The following is a 14,878-nucleotide window of genomic DNA, read 5'->3' as shown; positions in this document are numbered from 1 at the left end:
TAAAATATGAAATCTTGGGCAATGCTAATTAGGTTTTTCTCAAAGTATAGTTTCAAATAATTCAACTAAATTCAAGTTACTAAATTAAGCAATATGGTCCTAGGATAAAAGTTTTAAAAGGTGTGCTGCTTTAGCTATTCCATTCTGTATGTAAGTGAAGGGTTAATTCAAATCTACTCATCATTATGATTATGTATATAATGCAGAGAACCTAAAATCTTTAACGCAGGTTTTGCAATTGAACCATTACTATGATCTGTGCTCCTAATACCTTTAAACATCATGGAAAAATCCTCTAAAATTGCTTCTAAACTTTTCATTTGCCTGTCATTGCCCTACTGGTATTGAGGTGTGTGTATATGTGGACTTACAAAACCAAATTCTTAAATCAGCAAATGCATGAAAAACATCTGATATTGAAAAGACTGAATCTTCATTTAACTCGTCATTTCCATGCTTCTGCTCTTATCTCCAGGTGAACAAACAAAAAAAAATGTTTATATCAAGTTTGTATTTTATTTTTACATAAAAATATTTCTTGAGCTAACTTTGATCTAATGATATTAGTGGTTTGTATATTATGAGCTTCAGATCAAGGAAGCTGACCCTATATCTGATTTCAGGGGGAGAGCATGGACAACTTCAACTGGGGAGTGCGCAGACGGTCCCTGGATAGCCTGGACAAGTGCGACATGCAGCTGCTGGAAGAGAGCCAGCTCTCAGGGAGCACGCCCAGCCTCAACAAAATGAACCATGAGGACTCGGATGAGTCATCAGAGGAGGAGGACCTGACCACCAGCCAAATCCTGGAGAACTCAGACCTAGTAAGTTGCAAACTCCCAACTTAAGAAAATACAGGGTTGTGGTTTTAAATAGCCTGGGCTTTTAGTTTTCTCTCCCCCAGGTGCAATGTAATCATCTGAAACTGGGGGTGGCACTTAATGCCATGTTTGGTTTTTGCTTGATTTTCCCTTATTTGCAAATGTAAACAGGACTTTTAATGCAAAGTTCAAAACACAGGAAACATCAAATCTGATTATTTGGCCTTTTTTCCAACAAATTACTGTGTGATAATTTTGCACAATTGGCCAGTAGTAAATCTTTCTGATGTTATCTAATACTTGGAGAAATAGGACAAAGCTCCGGTTTGTTAAACTGTGTCAGGTTTTCATTGTTCACCTCTGGGACGTTTGCATACAATTTTTATGAGAAACATTGAAAGGGTTATAATATGTCTGCATGTGAACTAAGAGAGCCACCATCACTGCCGTTTTAAACAATAACTGTTTTGCACTGCGCGGTAGGATAGCCATATACTCAGTTCTTCTGTGCTTATTTTGTCTTTTAAACAGATTATAACTCTCTCCCCATCTGAGGATACAAATCATATTGACTCACTTTCCACATCGTGTGACACAACGTCAGCAGACCCTCATCATTTTAATATAGGAACGTCCGGCTTTGATGTGTCTTTGCCTGACATGAATAATCTCCAAGTGTCTGAAGGATCTAAGGTGAATATGTTTTTACTTTCTTTCCCAACTAGACTGTATTCTAAATAACACTTTTACAAGTTTGTTTTACCTACACTTTCATAAAGGGTTTGATCTATGAAAGCAAATACAGTCTGACTTCCTGTTTGGCATAGTACAATACATTCATATGCTCATGCACATTCATACTCTTTCCTTTCTACTTATACTTTCTTCATTAAAATATTTTGTGTATTGTTTCTTAAGTATATGGCACTACATATGCACCAAGATACTACAAGCTTATTGGAAGACACATTCATGAACTGGCTGCAAGTTACAACCCTAAGGGAATACACTTTTGTTCCTTCATGCTGATTTAAATGAATGATATGCTAACTCATGCAGTGGGTGTATGCGTGTATTCTCTGAGATTTTTTTCTATGTGGGAACCTATTGTGCAGTTGTGTGCACTGGATTCAGTTGTTGCCTTTTGGCAGACATTTAGAAATTTTAAATTCATGACTGCAAAATTAAGCCATCCGGGGCGGGGGGGTGGTGGTGGTATGCGGAGGCAGGATTTGCAAGGATACAACCACCATGTTCAGCACAGTTTATTTCAGACAGTTGTATCAGAAGACGAACATAGAGTAAGCTTGGTAAGTGATTTATCAATGTGGAGATGGTTTCTTTAATTTCTAGTTTGATAATACTTGTTTGTGGGTGATCAGGTGAACCTACTCCTCCCACTGTCTCTCCAGAAATATAATCGGGGGTGGGATGTGTGTGTGGGTTAGTGGCATTATGACACTGTTGCTTTACTAGTAAAACTTTCTCTGTCATGTCTGTATTGGGTGACTTCGGCAGTAAAGGCATGTGATGATGAAGAATGGGGCTGGGGAAAAAGTATGTCTTGTGTAATCAACAGCTTTCCTTCCAGTTCCTTCTTTTGATCCCTTCCAAATACAGCCACACACAAAACTTATACAGTATTGCTAGCACTGCATGTAACAGAAGTAATGAAAACTTCTGGTGAAGGAGTCCTAGAAAAGGAGATTGGAATTGTGCTGAATATTGAACAAATTGTTTGTGTCAGAAGCCTCCCCAGGAGTAAGAAAGGGCAGGAGAAAGGAAATGTGAGTAAGGATAGGAAAGGAGGACAACCTGTCAAAATAATCATTGCAGAAAAGGTAAACTCATTATCATTTGTCAAAACAACTGTTATTAGACAAGTTACCATGTAACAAACATAATCAGAAGTTGGCAGAATTTCAGTTCAGGAAGCTGCAGTCAGAACAGATGTTTGCAGGTGGTGACTGCAGCTAATCTCATGCATCCAGCTGCAGTAGCTATTGGTATGCACGTTAAGAATTGCAAATTGTAGTTCATGAGCTTCATATGTGCCTGAGGTTTTAGAATCTTTACTGTGAAAATTTCCTTAAGTTTCAAATACCCATGTGCAAGTGTTCATCAGAAAATGAAAAGCTTTGGAAAAAGTAAACCAGTGAAGAATGTAAAATCACAGCAATTTCTTGTGGTGTTGACTGGCAAATTCAGGTAGTCCTGATGCAGGTTTGATATTGGTGAAATACATAACCCAAGTTGAGAAGGATTTTCCAGTGTTACAAAGATGTTTGAATTTAGAACTTGGGGGTGCTGGTCGATGAGAAAATGAACATGAGCCGGCAGTGTGTGCTCGCAGCCCAGAAAGCCAACCGTATCCTGGGCTGCATCAAAAGGAGCGTGACCAGCAGGTCGAAGGAGGAGATCCTGCCCCTCTACTCTGCTCATGTGAGACCTCACCTGGAGTATTGTGTGCAGTTCTGGTGTCCTCAGCATAAAAAGGACATGGAACTGTTGGAACAAGTCCAGAGGAGGGCCACGAGGATGATCAGGGGACTGGAGCACCTCCCGTATGAAGACAGGCTGAGAAAGTTGGGGCTGTTCAGCCTGGAGAAGAGAAGGCTGCGTGGAGACCTCATAGCAGCCTTCCAGTGTCTGAAGGGGGCCTATAGGGATGCTGGGGAGGGACTCTTCGTCAGGGACTGTAGTGACAGGACAAGGGGTAACGGGTTCAAACTTAAACAGGGGAAGTTTAGATTGGATATAAGGAGGAAATTCTTTCCTGTTAGGGTGGTGAGGCACTGGAATGGGTTGCCCAGGGAGGTTGTGAGTGCTCCATCCCTGGCAGTGTTCAAGGCCAGGTTAGATGAAGCCTTGGGTGGGATGGTTTAGTGTGAGGTGTCCCTGCCTATGGCAGGGGGGTTGGAACTAGATGATCTTGAGGTCCTTTCCAACCCTAACTATTCTATGATTCTGTAAGTTTATAGAGAATGCCTTCTTACTGTTTTTTGCTTCAAGGATATTTCTTCTAGTATGCGTACTTCTGCATATTTGCCCAAGCCTAGTTGGAGTCAGTACAAATTGAGTTAAAATACCAGGTTTTGTATGTATTTTAAGGAAGACGTCATCCAATATTTAGTAAAAAAAAAAAACTTGAGTCTTGCACCTAAATAATTTTTATTTAATTTGATAAAGCAAAATCTGAGCTCTTTCCTGTTTCTCTTTTCCTCTGAGTTCTTATTTTCAGAGAGCTGATTGTATGTCAGCAATGCAGAGGAGAATTTTTGTTACTTCTTTAGCGCTGTACAAAAAGGTTTAGTTGTTGCATTGTAAGCAAAACCAAAAATATCACCTCGACTTTTAAAAAGGTTCAGTAAATGAAAGCAACAAACTGATTAAGTAGAATCATAGAATATGGTCCTCTTCTCAAGTGTTTCAGGGCCAAAAGCCAGGTATTATTGTTAACAGCACAAAACTAGTTAAACTTATTTTCTATTAAAGGTAGTAATCACCATAATTAAGATGGTATTCGTTAGGGATTATAAGGCAGTGATGGTAATGCTTTGAGGGATACAGATATTTAGATTATGTTATTTTATATATTTTTCACCCATTTCTGGAAGTGTACTCCAATCCTACCAAAAAGCCAAAAGATTAAAACTGAAACAAAATTTGTTCAGATTAAAAATACGAGAGAAATTTGAAAGTTTTGAAAAGAAATCAAGAGTTTTAGGTGCTAATGGGTGAAAAAGGACAGAAAGAGTAGAAGCATAATCCTTTTAATGGCCTATAGAATGCTTTGGATTCCTCTTGAATGGAAGTTATTGTGTAAATGACATGCTAAAAGTCATTTTTAATAATAAACATGAATATAGTGTTCCAGGCAGTGAGGATTTTTTCAATATTTTTGAGACTTTTTAATGCACTCTTGGACACTATCAAGCAGTAAGTGACAAGGGCAGCCTGAAAGTAACAAGAACCCTATTGTTTTTCCTGAAAAAAATACTTCCCTGTTATGTTGCCACGTGCATTGAAATCTGAACTTCTTTACTAGACAAAGTTGAAGAAATGCCTAAAAAATAATATTGATCCAAGACAGCAAATTAAGCAAACACAGTGTTTTCGAAGACGTGTAACTTGGTTCATGCCGTTTCTAATCTGTGGCTTTATATCTGTGTCATTTAACATGTTATCAGGTCGGGTTTTTTCATTAAATGCTTTATTAGTAGAATTAGCTTATTAATTTGCTGTTTTCTAAGACACCATCATTCACTCCCCTAGGTTGAAGCTGTACATGAAGAACACGATACAGCAGTCCATGAGGATGACCTTTCAGGGTCTACAAATGAACTCCCTGGAGCATTTGAGTGCAGTGATAGCCTTAGTCTGGATATGACAGAGACTGAAGAGAAAGTTGACAGGCTGGAACAATTTGCTCTTGCTAGGTACTTGTATATGCTATTATTTGTATAAGTTCTTTTACACTGTACGATAGAGTGTTAACAATGTGCCAGTTAATGGAATGGCTATTTTGGCTACAGAAGTTAAAAAATTGTCATGAGTTTAGAGCAGTGAGAAGACAATGCCCTAATTACCTGCATAATTATCACATAATTTAAAAAAAAACAAACAAAACCACCAATATTTTCCTTCTAGGATAAAGAAGATGCGGTTTTTACACACATCTATGCAGTTAGTCATTGTACATGTAATATATTTAATCGAAAGAAAAAACAGGGTTTTTAAAGTTTCACAGTAATGGGAATGCTTAGTTAGCTGTTCAACAGATCATCCATCTGATTTCTTATGGGTCATAAGGAAGTGAAAATATTGTCAAAAATCCCATCCGTATACTCTTGAGGCTGCTGGTAAGATTTTTCCATGTGTTATGGAGATCTTTCATATTTTGGATGCTGAGTTAGACTGCAATTAGCAGGTGTTTATGGAAAGGAATAAGGATATATAAATAAGCTTGGTCTTTGTCTATGTGCCACACATTTCAGAATCACTGTTCCTGTTCTTGGGACCTATAGGAAGTATTTCTTCATCTCAAAGCATAATAATGCAAGATCAATATCTTAGTACCCTTTAAAAATGGAGGTTAGCCGGTCTCACTGACCATGGAGTGCCAAAATAATGCTCTGTCCTAAGAACAGTGTGGATATTCTCCAATCCATTACACTGGGGGACAAACAAGTCAGTGTATATAATATTTGTACATGCCAAGATTCTTATCAGTACTTCTGTACATTATTAAACCAATTTTTCCTAAAAACAAAAGAGGTTTTCTTTGTGGTCTTTATGCTCCTGTGAAGTTTCAGCCTTCTTCTTCCAAATGATGGTACAATAAAACAATTGAAGTATTGTAAATGAAAGATGGATGGTAATGTCTTGAAGACAGGGATTTGTATTTGGAGGTTTTTATTACTGTAGCCAACACTTTGCCAACCTTCAAAAGTCATTTGAAAGTTGATGAATATTTTTAGAAATGTGCTGTAATTGATCTTGTGATTGTGTCTCTCTGTTGTAGCCTATTTTATCTGCCACCTTCCTGGTATTCTCCTTTCATCACAGTCCGGGTTTTTTTTTTCTCCTTCAGTTTTGGAGATGTTGATCGGAATGCCTCCCCTCCTCCGTCACCATTTTTTTCTGCCATCCTTGCTGCGTTTCAGCCAGCAGCATGTGATGATGCAGAAGAAGCCTGGCGTAGTCATATCAACCAGCTCATGTGCGACTCTGATGGGTCCTGTGCAGTTTATACATTTCATGTGTTCTCTTCCCTGTTTAAGGTGAGAAAATAAGTTTAAGATACACAATCAAAATGTTTAGACCACGTCTGGATGGTTCTTGATAGTAGTACCAGAAAGAACTACTAGGTATCTAACCATCGTAATTTCGCATGCTGAAGAATTGCCATACTAGATTTTTATGCCGAACCATTTCCTAGGACCAGTTTCATTATAAAAAATAGTACATATATCATACTTGCAGGTTTGGAAGTAATGTTATAAAATATGGATCCACTTTAAAAAGTATTTTCTTTAGTACTTTACAAATAGCCTGAAACACTAACTGCAAGACACAGGAAACAGCCTTTTCATCTCAAACTATTGTATCTGTTCTTTCATCTGAAACCATTGAAATCTAACCGTGCCCATGTAAATGTCAACATTATTAAATATTGTGTTCCAAATATCCAGCTGCCATCATGTAACATAAGTTCCAGAGACTGAGTCTGAAGATTAGAAATACATTTTTCCTTTCTAAAACTGCATGCTCACAAAGATAAGAATCTTGCAAAAAGATAAGAAAAATAAAAGTCAAATATAGAAGCTGTTCTAAGGAATGACTGCCTGTTCTTATCTGTAATTAGTTTTAAATCCTTTTTTAATTGTTTCTGCTGGCTTATATGAGGCAGCCGTAGGCTGTTTAGCATGCTACAACAATGAACTTCCAGCCGGGTAACTTCATGCAGAGTTTAAGTACCCATGCTCTCAGAGTACACCCATTTTTTACTAGCAGTAGGTATCCTACTAATAATCATACACTCTCAAGACCTTTTTATATCTTTAAGGCTATCCTTATAAGAAAGAAACATCACACAGTAAGAATCTCTTCTCCATGAAGCACTGGAACAGGCTGCCCTGGGAAGTGGTGCAATCACTGTACCTGGAAGTGTTCAAAAACTGTGTAAATGAGGCCCTCAGCGACATGGTTTATTGGTGGTCTTTGCAGTGCTGGGGTAATGGTTGGACTTGATGATCTTAAAGGTCTTTTCCAACCTAGTTGATTCTATGATTCTATGATCCTGTTTCTTCTGTGCTCCGCCAGAGTTCATGACATCTTCTCTAGCTGTGCACTGTGTCCTCCTTTAAACATTACACCACTGTAATGTTTGAGTGCCTTTTAAACACTAGTAAATAGCCATTTGGAAGGAAAAAAAAAAAACAAAAAACCCAGGGTTGATTTCAGTGCATGACAGTTCAGTTTTGAAAATTAGTTCTGTGTTTCTTCATGATGTATTTTCAGCTTTTCTGCCATTATTGCAGTCCTAGAGGTTAATAGCCCTGTTCAAGTGTTCTGAGAGTTATTTGTCCTTTTTATTCTCTTTGAAGAGGTGAAAGGGAACTGGTACCACACTTCTGAAAACCAAATAAATAATGCTGTGTAATGCAGGACCTGAACATTGCCTGTAAAATACCTGTTTTAACTTGCACAAACTACGTTTGCTGTTGTGCTTGCCCTATATTTAGAAGATGGCCCACTCATTTTCTGCAGTTGATACTTAAAGGGAAAAGCTACAATGCTGCTCTCAAAAAAAAACAACATTAGTAACAGTAAAACCTGAATAACAGTAATAAAAATAATTAAAAAAAGTGTTAATGGTATTAGCAAACCAGAATTTTCTAGCTGGAGTCACAGCCATATTTTTATTTTATAAAAATGTCTTTGTTCTCTTCTTCCAGGTTAAAAGTTAGAAGTATTATTTTCCCAGATTTTTGTCATAAGATCCCAGTTTCTCTGGAATTATATTGTGTTTGCACCATGAAACTTTGCTACTCATCCGCTAACTTTAAAGGCTTTTGACCCTCACCAGCAGGAAGTTTCAAAAACAAGCACAATATGTGCTAGGCTTGCAACGCGAAGTACTGCCAAAATATTTAACTGTGAAACAAAACCATTGTTTAGAGGAGCTTGTCAGCTTAATACTTGGTGAAGTGAAAGAAGTGCATTTTCGAGGGCACCTACATTTCAGTCTGTATCAAGTTAATGGTATCTTGGAGGTTTGCCCACAACACGTTAAACTTGTTTATAATTCCTGAAATTACTGAAGTACTTTTCCTGTAAACGGGTCATAGCTCAGAGATCTCTGGATTATCTTTTCAGCTGCCTCTTTGTATTTCATCAAATCAAATGTCTGCCAGCAGACCAGCCAGTCCCAAGACAAGTAGATTTGAGAACTAGCAAGTAGTTTCCACAGCCAAGCTGTTTTATTACAGTAAGTCCTCTTCCCAGAAGAGGAAACCTGAGGTTAAGAAGAAAACATTTAAGAATATGTTGTTATTATTTACATTGACACAGTGACTATACGCAGGCATACAGCTGTTCATAATATGCTGGTGGTTGGCATTATTATTCGCTTTAGTCCCATTTCATAAAATATATACTGTGTTTAGACTTTGCTCGAAAGATTACAGCCACTGTAATCTGCACCCAAAAGAACATAGCTGAGATGATAACTTACTGCAGAACTAATAGTCCATGTAATTACAAGATATATTTAGTGAAGTACCATATATACATACATACCAAAGTACAGTCTCTTGCTTTTTTATATTTTAATGCGTTTAAAACACTGTTCAAGGCTTATATTCTTAGCCATAGATTGATTGGTGCTTTTATGAATATCTGAAAAGGAAACCAGTAAAGGAAGGATATGTTTTCTTGAATCTAAACAGTGGGCTGGTCAGCTTTTGATGAAACCATGACTGAAATGCTTTGAGGAAGTAAGTTTCATAAAATAAGCTAGAACTGTTAAAACACATGAGTAGATGAGTGCTGGAAGGGACCTGATGTTTATGTTCTTTATCTTGCCCAGGATAGGATCAACTGTAACTTTCGTGCTCGTCAAATGCTTGTTAACTTTTTTTCTCTAGACTGTTCTTAACCTTTAGGTTCGGGTGGAACTTCACAGTGTTCCTAGGTAGTGTAGTCCAACGCTTAAGCTCTCCTTAATTGCTTGAAAACTTCTCCTTCTGTGTTTATGCCCATTGCTTCTTGCTCTATGCACAGTTGTACTTATTCTCTTCTTTGCAGTTTAAAGACCATGACTTCACCTATCCCAAACTTTTATTTAACCCCATTTCTTTCAGTCTTCTCATAAGCCACCTTAACTTCTCACTATTGCTATGGGCTCTCTTTAGTAGGCTGTTTACTTGAAAAGCAAGAGAGGTTCTGTATTTCAGCCTAAATTCTTACCAGCACTGGCTATAAAGGATTACCTATTTTATAGAAGGTATTCCTGTTGAAAAATTTCTCTCTACTGACTACTGCACATTTTCCACTTGTAATCTGATCTAGTGTGCAGATATTGTTCTGCAAAAATTTGCCTCCCTGGTTATTCTCCATCCTGAATGTTCTCTGTGGGCTATTTCATCCTAGGTGTACAACTTTGTCTTTCTTTTCACACACCACTTCTCCAGTTTATCAAGATCAGTCTGAATGCTAATCCAGGCTTCCAAAGAATTTGCAGCCCTGCAGCTCAATCATCCATGTACTTAATAAGCATGAAGCATATTTCATTATTCAGTATTTTCATTAATGACTTGGTTAGTGCCTGACACAGTCGCAAGTAGAATTCTACTCCATTTATCTTAGCAATAGGATAGTGAGCTGCTGATAATTAACTTCATAATATGGTTTTGCACACCTAGTTACCTCTAGACCAGGATTCTCTGCCTTACTTCTAAGACAGTAAATGAAATAATGTCTAATATATCAATTTCTTCTCCTCCTAATAGAAAATTTTAGCCCTTCATGAAAATTAAAGTTTCATATGATTTTATCTGGCCAAATCTGTACTGCCTATTATATGTTCTCTCTTTTCCTGAAATTTGTGTTTAATTATTTTGCTCTTGGGTTTGGGTTTGGGTTTTTTTTTTTTTTTTTGAGATAAGAACACCCTGGGTTCTGTGAGTTTTCAAAAATATTTGTTATGGTTCCTAGACCTCTTTACCCAGTATTGTAACTGTCATAGCATGTTTCCCTAATCTGCAAAGATGTAAAAGTATCCAAGCCCTTACTAGCAAGATATTTTCTCACCAGAGTTTTCTTAGATGTCTCAGTTACCTGTACCCAGATTCTCTTTCTGGGAGCAATAAGGCAAAAGAAGGCATTAAACACATTGGTCTTTTCAGTAGTGTCTGTTAGTAAGTGTTTCTCTCCATTGTGATTCCTTGGCTTTCCTCTTAATTATTTCTACTTTGCTTCTTGACATTCTTCCTTTCTCTCACTGGTTTATTTGGCAAATCGTGCCTACATTGCTGTGCTATTTTTGGTAGTAACTTAACACAGTTACTAACTGAAGTTAGTAACTTAACAGAGTTTCACTTTCTGTTCTTTTTTTGCATGAGTATTTACCTGACTGCAATATCTGTGATGTAGGCCGGTATATGTCTTAACGTATTTTCTATGTTGCGGTGGTACAGAATGTGCTTCTTCCCTCTTTTTTCTTTTCTTTTTTTTTTTTTTTCCTAAAGAATGGCTACCTCTTGTTAATTCCTTTCCCCATGAAGTTATTTCTTATGGGCTCCTTTGTGCAAATTCTGAATTCATTGGAGTCAGTTGTATTACTTCTGTAATCTGTCTCCTTCACTGCCTCAGATTCATGAACTCAATTACTCTTCCCCAGGAGGGCATTGCAACACCTAAGCAGGTTACCCAGAGAGTCTGAGGAATGTCTGATCATAGAGCTTCCGAGACTCTGCTAGACAAAACCATGCTGACTTGATCTAGTGTTGGCAATAGCCCTGCTTTGAGTTGAAGGTTGGATCAGATGTTCTCCAGACGTCCCTTACAACCAACTTCTCTTGGACTCTGTTCCATAATCTGTTTTTCTAAATTTCATTCCACTTTCACATTCTCAGCTAGCTCTTTTCTGTGGGTTAAGATCAAATCTAGATCTCTTTCCTTTGCCGGAAGAGCTGTCAGCAATAGTTTCACTAAGACTTGGACTGTATTTTTCTTTTCAGACGGCATCATAGTAATAAATCTCCAACTGTCACCAAGTCCTATGATTTAGATGATTCTGCTGGTTGCTCATAAAAATAATAAGTTACCTGTTTTGATGTTAATTAGTAAAAGCCCCTTACCTCTGCTACAGATTCAGTGCAGCAGAGAATCTGATCCATGTGCTCAGTGACATGTATAGTGCTTTGTTTCTGTGTTAAGTAAGATGGTAGAAATGTATAGTAAGAAAAGTATCAATCTATCTGATTTCAAGTGTGTTCACATGGTCAGTTCAGATGCTTTAGAGAGAGATTCACAAATAAGCACTTACGAAATTGGTCTGTAGAGGAAGTTTGTCTTTAACCGGTTTATAAATTGATAGTGTTTACCCTACCTACAGTGTGAGGGCTTATGTAGCTTTTTTAAAAAAAATCATGCAATCCAACAGCTTACATTATCAATAAAGTCTGAATTCAGTTATTACTTGATTTCAGGTACTTAACTTCAGTGCTCCAGTGTAGGAACAGTAACAGGCTATTTATATGTCTGTCATCCAGATTGGTATTTGGGAAGCACTTCTCTTCACTTAGGCATGCTTATGGTAATGCAGGTCCTAACCTCAGAAAGATGCCTATGGTAACATGGAATGAATCACACAAAAATGCTTCATACTTTTATATTTTTTTTTATATTTTCATGTTACTCCCACCTGCTGAGCAGTTGACCTTACTGAGATACATTTTGGCAGTGAAACCTCCTGTGTATTTATCAATATCATTATTTAGTTCCTGCAAGTCTAACGTATTGGTTTTATTTATTAGTCAATCTATCTATTCATTAGTCACTGAAAAGCAACGATCAGCACTAGAATGTTTCTTAAAGACTTGACTGGATTACAGCTCAAAACACCAAAAAAGTCTTCCGAGAAGAATAATTCCCGGATGCAATGTGGTATTCCTGAGTCCTCCCGAGCAGCAAAGTTTTAGTGAGAAGGTTTTTCCCACAGGAGAAAACAAAAAGGTTTTTCTGATTTTTCCATGCTGCTGTTTGGCATTAGGATGTCCATTATCTTATCTGATTAGCCACTTGACATGGAATACTAACAAAACAATGCCCGGAATGGGCAGAAAAAGTCATGTGCTGATCGACTCTGTTAACTCTGTACAGCCAAGAAAGAAAAGCTACCTGTGGATAAAAGGCTGTATGAAGATTGAATAGTCTTTACAAGAAAGAATGTATTTCAGTAGTAGATTATTATGAATTGTGTAATTAGTTTTGCACTTGCCCAGCTGTATGCTGTCTCTGGCATAATAACTATTATTCAGTATCCTTGAGCAGGCATTCAGTTCTCCATAGGGAAACAGTCTCTTTTGCACGTTATTGTGTGGACAGAAAAAATCATGCCATTTGCTTGCAAAGGAAAGAATGTTTTACTTGAGTGAAGAATACAATGAGTTGTATTTTTATTTCCAGAATATTCAGAAAAGATTCTGCTTCCTAACCTGCGATGCAGCTAGTTACTTAGGAGACAACCTGCGAGGAATAGGCTCCAAGTTTGTGAGGTCTTCTCAGATGTTAACATCATGTTCAGAATGTCCCACCCTTTTTGTAGATGCAGAAACAGTGAGTATATTTCTTTTCAAAAGGCATGTGCTGTGTTGCAGTGTGTTATTTTACTGGCTCGCTCTTTTACTTTTGAGCAACTCCTGAGTATATATGTCAAAAAGATACCTCCTAGCTCTAATTTTATCTCTTATTCTTAACCATATTTCCATGTACTTTCCATATTATTTTATTACGTAGATACTGGCAGATGGGCAATATAGAATCATAGAACAGTTATGATGTGTTAAGCCTTTGTGCCAGAAAACAATATAAAACACGTGCCTGCTTGACCCTGCTGGCTCCACAAACCAAAAAAGGAGAAGCTATTTTTAGGGTAATTTGTATAATGGTTTAATTTGAGTCAACAGTGATGAGAGCTGGATGATAAAAATAAGTATTAGGGAATGAATGAGGTGACCCCCCCACTGTTTTCATTCTGGCCCATGTTTGTGCAACAGCATCAGGACAGTGTGGCCTCACACAGAACCACAGAGGTAGGAACTTGCAAAGTGTATTCTTGGGCCCACTGCCGTGACCATGGAAGAGCTGTTCCTCTGTGGAGATGACTAGTTAGGCTTTGTGCAGTATTTTATTGTCCTCTGCAAAGGTGTTAAACACAGAACACAATTTCAACTCCACATTATCATTGGTGCAACATTTGCTATTGAGTTGTCAGTATAGTATTATATTTATGTATAATTTTGCGTAAATACATTTTTCAGCATTAGTATCTGTAAATCTAAGTGTACATTTACAAGATCTTTACAATACTTTCTGCTCTATTAATATTTTTAAAGTGATATTTACTAGACCTTTTGATTTCATTTCTCCAGCTGCTCTCTTGTGGCCTTCTTGAAAAGCTGAAGTTCAGTGTTTTAGAACTACAGGAGTACCTGGACACATACAACAACAGGAAAGAAGCAACACTCTCGGTATGCTGGATTATGTTTTGTACATGTGTATATTTGTTCTGTACATCTGTGTGCTATGTCAGGAGACTGCAGATAGATACACTCAGATCTGGTTAAACTGATGTTCAATAAAAAAACATGTTTCAGTACTGGATTCGTGAAATGTTTCTTCCTGAGCATACGAACCAGAACTAGAAAAAATACAGTTATTGTATTCCTTAATTTTAGAAACATTGGCATCTTTAATATTCCAGGTCTCTCCTTTCCCTTATTCAGTAATTAATTCATTTTCTTGGTTTATGTAATTAAAATACCAGGAAAAATCAGAAGTACACTTTTTAAATTACAGTCAAAGCAAATTGCCACAGTCTATGTAAATAAAAAATGCAGCTGCACATTTTTATTTGTTTACATGCTATGCTGTGAAACTAAGATTTTGCTCACTTTTCTTCAAATCAAACCATAGGTTGTGTTTATATCTTCTTTTAATTTCTCTCTCAAAACAGTGGCTTGCAAACTGCAAAGCAACGTTCGCTGGGGGCTCACGAGATGGAGTTATTACCTGCCAGCCAGGGGACTCAGAAGAGAAGGTAATGAATGAGCACTAATATTTCTCTCCTGTAAAGTAATATGTGTGATTGATAGATCTTGTTCTCAGACCCACAAGATCCTGCTGTACTTCCTCCTTGTCTCTCTGCTGGGCTTTAGCATAATCCACTTTTCACACTTAAGGCTCAAAGGTATTGCTGCCTCAGCCCTGGCCACAGGAAATGGGAAGTGTTCAGAGGCAGTACTGCTGCCTTCATAGTCTAGATGAGG

The 14,878-nt window shown here is 37.5% G+C and overlaps 1 protein-coding gene across 5 annotated transcripts in view; it reads left to right on the top strand.

Moving 5' to 3' along the window:
• The window catches only part of FRY (FRY microtubule binding protein), a 240,346-nt gene that overhangs the window by 211,623 nt on the left and 13,845 nt on the right, over nucleotides 1-14,878 (top strand). For 3 of the 5 annotated variants that reach the window (XM_065678414.1, XM_065678415.1, XM_065678416.1), the window contains 6 exons: nucleotides 624-824; nucleotides 1,353-1,514; nucleotides 5,097-5,260; nucleotides 6,415-6,604; nucleotides 13,017-13,166; nucleotides 13,982-14,213. In XM_065678414.1, coding sequence (XP_065534486.1) covers nucleotides 624-824; nucleotides 1,353-1,514; nucleotides 5,097-5,260; nucleotides 6,415-6,604; nucleotides 13,017-13,166; nucleotides 13,982-14,176 — 1,062 coding nt within the window. In that variant the 3' untranslated portion in view covers nucleotides 14,177-14,213. Of the gene's footprint in view, nucleotides 1-623; nucleotides 825-1,352; nucleotides 1,515-5,096; nucleotides 5,261-6,414; nucleotides 6,605-13,016; nucleotides 13,167-13,981; nucleotides 14,214-14,565; nucleotides 14,650-14,878 lie in introns of those variants that run through there. The other 2 variants (XM_065678417.1, XM_065678418.1) reach the window with 1 other exon arrangement.

The sequence above is a fragment of the Lathamus discolor genome, chromosome 4 (assembly GCF_037157495.1).
Source record: "Lathamus discolor isolate bLatDis1 chromosome 4, bLatDis1.hap1, whole genome shotgun sequence".
NCBI lineage: Eukaryota > Metazoa > Chordata > Aves > Psittaciformes > Psittacidae > Lathamus > Lathamus discolor.
Note: the sequence above shows the minus strand (reverse complement) of the source record. Positions and strands in the feature narration are given on the sequence as shown.